Source organism: Egretta garzetta, unplaced genomic scaffold, assembly GCF_000687185.1.
Source record: "Egretta garzetta isolate BGI_Z169 unplaced genomic scaffold, ASM68718v1 scaffold292, whole genome shotgun sequence".
Classification (NCBI taxonomy): domain Eukaryota; kingdom Metazoa; phylum Chordata; class Aves; order Pelecaniformes; family Ardeidae; genus Egretta; species Egretta garzetta.
Window position 1 is genome coordinate 1,240,221 of NW_009258789.1, and position 10,935 is coordinate 1,251,155.

At 39.3% G+C, this 10,935-nt stretch overlaps 1 protein-coding gene across 7 annotated transcripts in view; it reads right to left on the reverse strand.

Moving 5' to 3' along the window:
* Positions 1 to 1,978: 1,978 nt before the first annotated feature.
* Positions 1,979 to 10,935, reverse strand: part of EEF2K (eukaryotic elongation factor 2 kinase) — a 36,146-nt gene continuing 27,189 nt past the window's right edge. For 6 of the 7 annotated variants that reach the window (XM_035889253.1, XM_035889254.1, XM_009649547.2 and 3 more), the window contains 6 exons: positions 10,477 to 10,539; positions 9,058 to 9,192; positions 7,716 to 7,904; positions 7,220 to 7,344; positions 5,632 to 5,810; positions 1,979 to 4,999 (listed from right to left, as the gene is read on the reverse strand). In XM_035889253.1, the coding sequence (XP_035745146.1) occupies positions 4,890 to 4,999; positions 5,632 to 5,810; positions 7,220 to 7,344; positions 7,716 to 7,904; positions 9,058 to 9,192; positions 10,477 to 10,539 (801 nt within the window). In that variant the 3' untranslated portion in view covers positions 1,979 to 4,889. The remainder of the gene's footprint in view (positions 5,000 to 5,631; positions 5,811 to 7,219; positions 7,345 to 7,715; positions 7,905 to 9,057; positions 9,193 to 10,476; positions 10,540 to 10,935) is intronic. The other variant, XM_035889255.1, reaches the window with a different exon arrangement.

Sequence of the window (10,935 nt, forward strand, 5' to 3'; positions counted from 1 at the left end):
GGGGGGGTTTGCTTGCAGCACAGGGACCGGCGTGGCAGTGTGTACCAGCAGCAGTAATCAGTACAACCCTTGTGAAAAGGGGTACTAGCACACCGTAGCTGCCTGGTGCCTCATGAAGGTGCCCTTGGGAGCCTCTGTCCACATTTTGCCTGAAATTCTTGGAAATTTGGAAAGAGCCTGATTTAGCAGTCTCCAAGCACTTGTCCATGCAGCAGCGGACACACGGTACCATCCACAGCACTGCACATTTGGGGGGCGGGGGGGAAAGATGTGGTGTGTGAGAGGCCGCATGGAGCACATCTTACAAGTGGTTTTCTCGCTGTAAGGGCTGCTCGACACCACAGGTCCTTTTAACAAAGCAGTGAGAGATACCAACACCTTTCTGGAGAAGTGCTTTCCTGCCCTGCTCTGTGAGCTCAGCCTCTGCCCCTGACACATTTGTGTGCCTGGCCACAGAGACATTTCTCCTGAACACTGAAGGAAGCCTGGGTACCCAAGATTATTCATGTAAGCCCTGCGTGACGTTTACAGGGATAAAAGCACAGGTCACCCCTCAGGGCTGTCAGTTGGGTCACTAGGTTTCTCATTTTAGCAGTGCAAGGTAAGACAATGTTTATGGGACTTTTCCCATAAAAGAACGAACTTACAGGAGAACTCAGAATATAACAAAATCTACCAGCCTCATTATATTGCTTTCCAGGCACAGGAGTTAACAAGAGAAGAGCAAGGACCCAAAACCTGTATTGATTATGTCCAGACTAAGGACCAGGCATGACGGTTACACACCCATGAGCTGTCCCCATGAAGTGTTCAGGTCCCCACAAGTGGGAGGCACGTGAGAGATGCCCCTGAACTTAAACCTGAAACCAGCCTGACTCACCACCCAAAGCACTGGCCCTGAATCCAATCTGAGGTTCGAGCAAAATCCTCCCTTTTAAAATTCAGATGAGAAGTCCTGATGTGGCCCACCTAAACTATACCTGTGTCTGTCAGCAGTCATTCTACTCTCAGAAGTGAAATTATACCTGTGGGGAAGAGAGTGAGATTCATATCAGTCCCACAGACCAGTAATTAAGAAACAGGCAATATTCTTATTTACATTTTATACGTGTTGGCTGTCTCCATGCTTTCTGATGGATGCTATCCCCACTTCCTTTGTTACACTTGCCAAACACTCCAGCTCCCAGTGACAGCAGCTATAGCTAAAGACAAGACTTGCAGTGCCAAATTTCACCATTTTTCACCTTAGTGACACTATGGTGGAATGAAGAATCCCTGCTGGGGCTTTTCTGTTAGGAGATTTTGCCTTTTCAAAGTGCCTTTGCTAGAGAACAGTTTCATATTGTTTAAGTATACAGGTATAATAAATTATACCTGTCTAAATAAAGCAATAAAAAAGGAACAGTAAGAGCTCCATTTTTAACAGTTTGAAAGAGCTAGTAACAGACAGTTTATTCTTGAACAGAAAGGGGAATAAATAATACTGAAGATGACAGTGTATCATTAGATACTGTAGCCATTACAAAAAACTCTCCCACCTCAAATCAGAGGCCAAGTATTTCCATTCTTTTCTCAGGACTAAGCAAAAACTGAAGGCATAAAGATGCCTCTGTAGAAGTCCTGCAAATGAGCACTTCAGTCCTTACATCTTATCCTGCATTAGTTACAGACCTTGCATCTGTAATTGGAAGCAAATAAAACAGCACATCAACCATTCAGTTTTCTTGAGGAAAACAGCTTTGATTGGTACACATCTGGTTATTTCCTCCCAGTTAGTTACTTCTGACTGTTGAAAGCTAATTACATCAGCGATGAAATAATAAAAACAACACAGAGGATTTCTAGAAGTTTACAATAGTAGGATTGAACTTTGGCAAATTATAAAGAAAAAACCAAAAGCAAATCCCCCCCAGGCAAAGACTAAAATGCTACTGAGAAAAGTGACAAAAAGAACTTTATTGACCAGCCATAATGAAACCAGAGTGAGTGAGAGGACTAGGTGATGCAGGCAATCAGTATTTGCATGTCTGATATACAACAAAGGCTTCTATCTCGCTGTCCTTACCCAAGCAATATTCCCACTGACATCTGGAAACATTGAAACTGGGTAAGTTCTGGCAGGATGAGCCTGAGATTTATTTTCACATTTTTAAAAAATAGAGATTTTTATTTATTCATTTTGAATAGATTAAAAATACAGCATATAGCAATATCATTCCAAAAGTCTGTCAGATACATAGTTTTTCTCTTCAAAAGAATGTCATAGAATAAGCTGTCCACATTTCTGTAAACAATTTCCATTTTCAAATTACTGACAGTCCTATTCATTGTATAGCTAAATAACATGATACCACCTTAGGACTGAAGGTAGTCTGTATCACTAAAAAAAGTACTATTTTAAAACCAAGAATTAATCATAATAATCTTTTCACTGAGCTTTATGCACATTTACATACCAGATCTACGGAGAACTGTCAGCAAATCATGAACTACTGAGTTTAGCAAATTAAACTACACCAGAAAGTGTCAATAATTACACTCTATGTCCTTTATGTACACATTTTGGACGGGCACATACAAGCGCCTCTCCTCCTTACATGGTTGGTGGCATTGTAACACATGCTTTCTTCTCAAGGAAAATCTCAAAGACTTGGCATCAACACCTTATGAGGAAAACAAATCCTTTTGTCTGAATTTGTTACACTGTATTGGTTCTGCACAAAACACTGACTGTTGAGCTGTCTTCAGAGGTAAATGGCACATTCACCTTTCTTTGAGAGTTGGTATTTTAATGCTATGAACTGAAAGAGCAAAAAGGCCACATCCAAAAGAGGCTTTAGGCACCTAAAGCAGAACTTTGGATAGGCACTTAAACCATTCATCTGATTTATGATCCTACAGACTGGTTCTATTTCAGCATATTAGGTCAAAAAAATATTAGGTCCAAAAATTTGGTTATCATAGCACCAATCTACCCAAGCCCAATTGAGATCTAGAAATTAGACATTCCTCCATTGATGGGTGAAGAGCTTCCCCTTCACTCTCAAAACAAAAAACAAAATAAAAAGGCCATGAGCGCTACTTTCCCACACCCCCTGCATTATACAGCAAAAAGATGTGGCCCTGTGTTCCAAGGCTACTCATGGCTACAACTGCCTAGTGATTGCAGTACCTACCCAGAAGTACAACATCCAAGGATAACTTTTCCTTCCTTCCTAGAAAGGATTCAAATCTTCCCATCTGACTTCCTTAACCACCTCTTTCAGACTGTGGCAGTTGTTACTAACACCATGCTTGGATTCTGTTTAAACAATAACTCAAGATCCACTTGCAGGAGAGTAAATGGGGAGCACAGATTTGGAGCCCAGTGACAGGCACTCACACAGGAAAGGAAGAACTGATTTCTGTTCCTTGAACGGCTTCTATATTTTACAAGAAATTAATATTGCTTGGCTATGCATCTAAGAAGTCCCAGTGAAATCAACTGCATCATCTAGCAGCCTGTTTAGTTTTAAGCAGGCTTTTAAAAGCTTGGCTAAGGTAAGGCTAGTGAGCATTACAGGTCATTCAGCGCTTCACAAAGGCTGCCCCTTATTCATACCAATTTACACCCTCAGGAGACTGTAAGACCAAGAAGACAAAAGCTTCCATCTTAGTCTCCTGCATAATGACTGTTAAGAAATAGGAACAGCTTCTGTACTATCTGCGTAGATGACACAGAAGCTTTGGAATTAAATACTGGATTTGGAAGAAACTTATGTCTGTGCAATGATAATTCAACCACTACCATGTATTTGTCCTCCCATTACTGGTTAGGATTATGCAAACAGGACACAGAAATTCAAGTGTTTGGGGATAATATTGTTTTCTCTTTTTAACCAGCAATTTTCTCTAACAGGTGTTTGAAACCATTTACAGATAAAACACTATTTTAAAAGCTATTTAAACCAGACAAATTATTTTCTGTACATAAAAACAGGTGAATCAACCTCCTCTAACCTTTTCAAACATCCCTCTGGAAATGGTGGAAGGTGTATTCTCATTCAAAGCGAGATGATCTAGCTTCACTGAGAATTGAGATGTCACTGTAAAAATAACTTCAAATTACCCATATATTACAAATCTTGCTACTGTACATCATTGGACAAATATAAGATCAGTAGTTATTATATGGTGCAAAATGTGAAAAAGAGGTAGCTGGATGCTTCACCTCATCAGGAACATCAGTGATTTTCTGGTGGTAAAATACACAATGTTGGTAATGAATAAAACATATTCCACCCTGAATATCCTCACTGCCAATCTGAAGCATCTTCCCTGCCCCTCCCCAAGCTGTAAGGATTCTATCTGGAATTTGTTTGAGAAGAATTACAGAAGTGCACAACGACACACACAAAACAGAATGGGACTACTTATTAAAATGAGTAGCTGCATGCTTAAATTGAAAATTTACATTCACATGCAAATTTGGTGAGATACAACAAAAATTATGAAGAAATGCTGAGAATTTAGGAAAATGTTTTTTCTATATGTGGGGAGGAGAAGAAAAATGTAAACACACTGATCATTTGCTGCATAAAAACCAGGACATGAGAAACCTAAACAAACATCAGCTTCATTTTTTGTTAAAAAAACCTAGGCCCCTCAGTTCTAACAGTTAAAAAAGTACAAAAGGTCAAGTGTGTATGTATTACAGCTTTAAAACACTAGCAGAATTATGCTATGGCACCCTACATACCACTTACACTTGGATTTCTCCCTTAAAAAAATTTAGACAACTAAAATACGAAAAAAGAAACTGGTAACGCCACATAAAAATATATCATTTTAGCTGCAAATGCAGCAAGTCTATAAAAAAAATTATCTACAAGAACTTCTTAATTGTCATGTCATTCTTCCATCATCGCCCAAGCCTCTTCTGCTTTTTGGTAGTACTGATTTGCCAGTCTGCCTTTCATGGCTTCCATTGCTGCTTCTGCTGCTTCTGTGTACAGCTCACCTAGAGGAGGAAATTATATCAGTTATGTTGACAGGATTAAAAACTATCTCTTTATCCTGAAGCAATTAAAGGACAAAAAGAGAAACTGAGGTCAAATCACAGGGCTGGATGTACTTTAATAGTGTCAGCAGAGTTACATCAGCTGGGAATCTGGCTTTCACTCTTCAAGTTGAAAGTTGTATGACTGACTGCTGATGGCTCTTCAATGTATTTGCAAGGATGGAAGTATGACCATCCCGTAGGAGTCCTCAGGAGGACTGTAAGACTTAAGACATCTGACATGTAGATTACACAACAACTAAAACAATGTTGTGTAGGGCCTGGGAGTCATGGGTGTAACTCAATATACAAGCAGCAACCTGCAGTTCAGAAGCCTCACAGGGAGTGAAGGTTGCTAGCTAGTGACTCAGTGTGTCACAGGATTGGACCTGGCACCACCCGCTACCCCCGCCATCAGCAAGATCTCTTATTTCACTGTTTTCAGCCTGTATCACCCAGCATCATTACAGCTTCATCTACAAATCTGAGGGTACTGACCCTCTGTACATTTTTTAACAGCTGAAGGAGGAAATGTATTTTTGGAGTACATGTTGGGAGAAAAGGAAAGGAAAAGCAGGATTATGAGGCCTCACCTGATCTCTGTGGATCCTTATTCAGGTGGAACCCTCCTGTCATTAACATCTCTGCTTCCCTGGCCAGGAGCAGATACCGGGGCTCATCCTGAGTGCCATCATATTCACCTCCCTCATCGTAGTCAGTCATGTTCAGTGCAGCATTGTACCAGTACAGTGCCTCCTTCCAATCCTGTACTCTGAAGTTGAAAATAATTTTTGAAGATGGTTACCTTAGGAAACAAATATACTTTGCATTGGAGATTCAGAATTCAACTTTGCACTAGCTTCTAAGAGCCCTGATGCTCTTCAAGAAAGCAAATGTTTTCATGGAGGCTCACTAACTCTGCACTGCAGTGTAAGGTCACTGTATCAAATGAGGCTGGCATCACTTTATGCAGTAATTATAGAGGAGAAAGTATCAGACTGAAGTGTCTTGCTGAACTCCAGGGTCTGAGCTTTCATTAGTAGCTGTATGGTTTTGGTCTGGCATTTATATTCGTGAAGATAACTGATTTAGAAACAATCTTAAGTTGCAGAAAGTCTTGTTTCATAAATACTTTAAAATCAGTGATTTTCATATTGAGAATGCTCAGTGCACTTCAATTAGAAGTTCAATGTTATTTTAAATTTCACCATTGCCAAGTGTTTCACTGTTGTGCAAAACAGAATACTCAAATACCAAAGACATGCGACAATACAAAAGCAGAAAAATCACTATCATCAACTGTTATTATTTGGTTCTTAAGGAAATTAATGTTTGCCCACTTTAAAAAAACTCTTCTAAAATGCTAAAAAAAGAATAAATCAAACCAATATACTGTGTAGCCTTTTGGCAAATCACAATCTATTTCTTAGTCACAGTGCTGATCCCATCCCTCCTATGATGATAGGAGCTCTGGCCAAATTAAAATAGACTTAGTGAGGTAAAAGCATTTTTAAACTTCTTAAAACTTAAAATCATCCTTAATTAAAAGTAACATCCTCAGCACTAAGACTATGTTCCTGTGAAACTTCCACTCCTGCTTTTGTTATGAGAAGCAGTGAAAGACTACAACTGTGAAAAATATATTAGCTGACTGCATCTCATCTATAGTCACTTTACAACTTCACCTATTTCTCCTGTTCTACAGGTTCTTTCACAGCTTAATTAGAGAAAAAAAAAATGTGCTTTTAAAAAAAAATCACTAAGGAGGGCACATGGTAGCTGTAAATACTTTTCACTTATTTTTAGGGTACTACATCTCCAAAACAACTCTTGTGTTAATTTTTTCCCCACTGATCCCACAATTTCCAAGTATGCAACTCCCAGTGAAGTCAAGGAGAGTTTTATCACCAACTTCAGAGCAAAAAAATTTGGCTATCATAGGGTGACCTCAGTATGCGGGCTAAACTCAAACATACAGGTGTCCAATAGAAGTTATCTCTGTTTCTGTGTTGATATATGATGGCCTAAACCCTGCTTTTATTCACACTTGGGTAACTTTGAAGGAACTCCAAAACCCTACTTCATAGCAGCTCTTTATCGGAATGAAAGACACTCAGCAAGTGCTTCTCCTTCCCTGCCCCACCGTGGAGTACTACCAAGTTACTCAGTCATGCACAGTACCTGTCTGAACCAAGATTTACACCTGTATCATATGCTCTTGCTACCAGAATCATGGAAGGCCGGTCTCCAGCTTCTGCTGCTCTCAGCAAGTAATCAAATCCTTTATTTCTGTTCTCCTTTGTGTCCTAGTAAAACAAATAAAACCTTTAAAATGCATATTTAAGTAATACCATCGCTTCCTTCTCTAACACTAAATGCAGCCATTACTGACTTGGAGAAACTGCATTTAGTATGTCTGAGAAACTAAGAAGCTGAATAGTAAAGATCACTTCAAAAACTTCCCAAGGTATGCAGTAATTTGCTGTCAAAACCAGGAACAGGCAGCATTTTTTTGCTGCTTTGTGCAAGTCCTTAATTACAAAATCATCTTTTTTCTCTGAAGAGGCTACAGAACACCTAACTATGGTTATTGTTTTGTCTCCATTTCCTGCTATTCTTATTTTTACAATGGACCACAATTCTGCATTTTGGCATTTTCTTTGATCCTTCTGTTTACCTCCAGAGTGACCTCAGAAAGAATGTGATGTGGCAGCTGAGAGCACATGAGCCCTAACCCAACGATGGCTTCCAGCTCCCCACAGTCTGCAGCATGCTCCAGGTGAAACAGGGCTGACTCTTGATCCCATTCCTTGTCCTTCTCACAGAAACGCCCAGCTTCATGATAGCGAACCAGGGCCAAATGAACCTACAACACAATTGTACAGAGACACAAGTATTAATAGATCCGCTTCTTCAAAAGTCCTGTGCCGATACTTTCCTTAGGCACAAAAATATGTCTCTGGGGTGATTGCTTAATTAAAGCTAATTGTGTACCTCTGAGCGAGCAGAGGACTAGTTTGATAACACACGGACTTGCAGCCCGAGTTGTGCCTGAACAGATTAAACAGGCAAAAAGTGATGGTTATACACAGTGCAGCTGCTGCTCCAGTTCCGTACGCTTAGACACATACAACTTTATAAACTTGACTACTAGAGGTAAAAGACCTAATTCAGCAAGACAGTAGCTGCCACAACATCTTCCCACATTAGCGTGCCCTAAGCAGCATCCCAGCAGGCTGCCACACCAGCAAACCAGGTCTGAGCGGCATGTCCCAGCATATCTGCTGGGGCCTTGGAGACCTTTAGGAGAGAGTTGTAGTTAAAGGCACACAGCCTGCAACTGCCTAACACGCCAACCACCAGCGCAAACAGCAGTGACCATGGGTCACAAACTTCTGTATACAGCAAGGGCCCTCACAGGAAAGGATAAAATCCTCATACTACTGAAGCCTTTCTTCTCAGTGGGGGCAGGATTTCATTCCAAACACATCATGGGATTTTGAGGATTTTTTTTCCTCCCCTCCCCAAAGGAAAGGCAGGTTTCATCTGAGGCTCTCAAGATGTTCAGGAAGATCTACACTGTGTGTAGATCCTGTGTGTATGGGCTTAAGCCCATACATAAACCCAAACTTAATTCACATTTGCATTGTCAAACGAGTTGGCCCGTGCTACCATTTAAGAGCACAACCTTGCCTATTTCCAAGGTATATGGGTCAGGCACACCGTATCTATCCCACTGTATCTTCTCTGTGTGATGTCTCTGTAAAGGCAAGATGAACTAACAGCAGGGTCCTTCCCAAAGGAGCCCAGATGTTGCAAGTCCAAAAGCAGATGGAATTCATGGATTCCTGAGCTTAGGTGTCCATTATAAAAATGTGATTAGGTGACAAAAAGCTACAGACATGTTATTTATTTTCACCTGCACAAATCACTCATGCAGGACAACGCCTCTATGTAAGCAATAAATACAAGATATTTCTTTCCAGTTGGAAAGAATAGGATTACTAGACCCATCCTACCTTCCCGAGAATTGACTTCCCAATTTTCTTTTCAAGTTCCAGTGCATTGAGCCTCTGAATTTCTTGGGCAACGCAGGATGGTCTGTGGATGTGGACTCTGGAAGAGTTGTAGAGATTCCATTTCTCCACACTGATCTGAAATAGGGAATATACTATTATTTCTATCCAAAATTCAACATTTCCATACTATTCATATGGCTTACCATCCAGAAGTCAAAGCCTCATTAGTATTTTTACTGATTAGTAAATACTGTAATTTAAGACACAGCTTTCAAGTCATGTTAGTAGCTGAATAAATGGTTATTATTCTTCATTAAACAAACAGAGTAAAGCCCTCTATTTCTAACCCCAATATCAATTATTGTCCATAAATTACAGCAGGGAAGCAAAGCATTATCTTTTAAGTTCTGAATCAGAGAAAAGGTACATACAAAAATAAGCACCTGAATAGTCACACTGAAAGCACTGAGGTTATCCATGCACAAAAACATTAAACCCATACTTTTCTGGTCAGAATTTCAGTTCAAAACACTTTAAATGCTGCTTGCATTCTACAACTCCAGAAGAATGAAAAGTAACAATGCAGAAGATGATAGGCAGATAAATGCACTGGTGTTTCTCAGGATGTCCAACACAAATGAGAATAAACAACTTTTCAACATAATGGGTGGATGGGAAACAGTAGTCAAAACCAATCCTATCAAAATGAAAGCCTTTGGAGGTACACAGGGGAAACTCAGCAGGCAAGGTTACTGGCACAGAACTTCAGTCTGTTAAAGCTGTTTCAATTTCCTGAAACAGCAATATATAATCATTACAAGGAAACTCTAGAAAGCGTATCTAATTAAATTATTCATTGTTGTCAAAGCTTTGTTTTTTCTTTCCTTGCAGAATACAGTTATTTGCTTAAGAAAATAAATTATCACAGAAGCTGTATTTCGTAAAAACATACAAGAAGGTCTCATCTTCCCTAGCACAGTTAGATACACAGTGAAGACAGCTACTGTCACATATTTCAAACACTGCATGTTTTTTTTTTTTTAAAAGAAGAATTCAACCACATATGGGACACAATTCCAAAAACAAAGCAAAGAAAGGAAATATAGTCTAGTTAGGCAGAAAAACAATCCATAGAATTAGGTATTTTTTTGAGAAACCCATGCATAATCACTAATTTATGTCAGGGATCAGTTACAGAGGTGACAATTTGTTTATAACAGTACTTCTTTAACTGGAAAATAAAGACAAAACAAAAAAAGGAAACAGAGTTGTAAGTTAATATTAATAAATGTGTTCTGTAGCTGAGAAGGAAGGAAAACTGACATCTGATTTAGTGATGTGAAGTTAGATGGCAGATAAGTGAACAAAGGACAAGCAGAGTGCAAACTAATTGTCTATGAACATTTCTGCTTTATTTACCCTTGCAGAGCTTCCCAAACTGTCTTCATCAGATTCATGTCTTCGGTTGTTGTTTGAATGGCCCTATGTTAATGTAAAGATTTGCATCTTTTAATTTGCAGCAACTGATGTGTGCCAGTTATCCCTCTAGACTATTCCTATCCAGCAAAATTAATAGTGACAACCCCCCAAGTAGTTCCAGTGGATTCTTTTATCTCAGTGGTATTGCAATATAAAAAGAAACATACTGAAATGGTAAAGAATATGGCACACCCAGGTTTTAATCCTGTAAACAAAAGGAGTGGTATCTTTGGAAGCAGTATTTTCTTTCCTATCTTCTAATTAAATACCCAGTTAAGATCTTCAGGTCAAAAAGCATTTATTTAAAAGTTTGTATTTTAAAGGATTAACCAACTAACCCACAGGAATTCTTAAGTTCCATACTATTAACTGTATATCACAAGCCATATAAAGTCATAA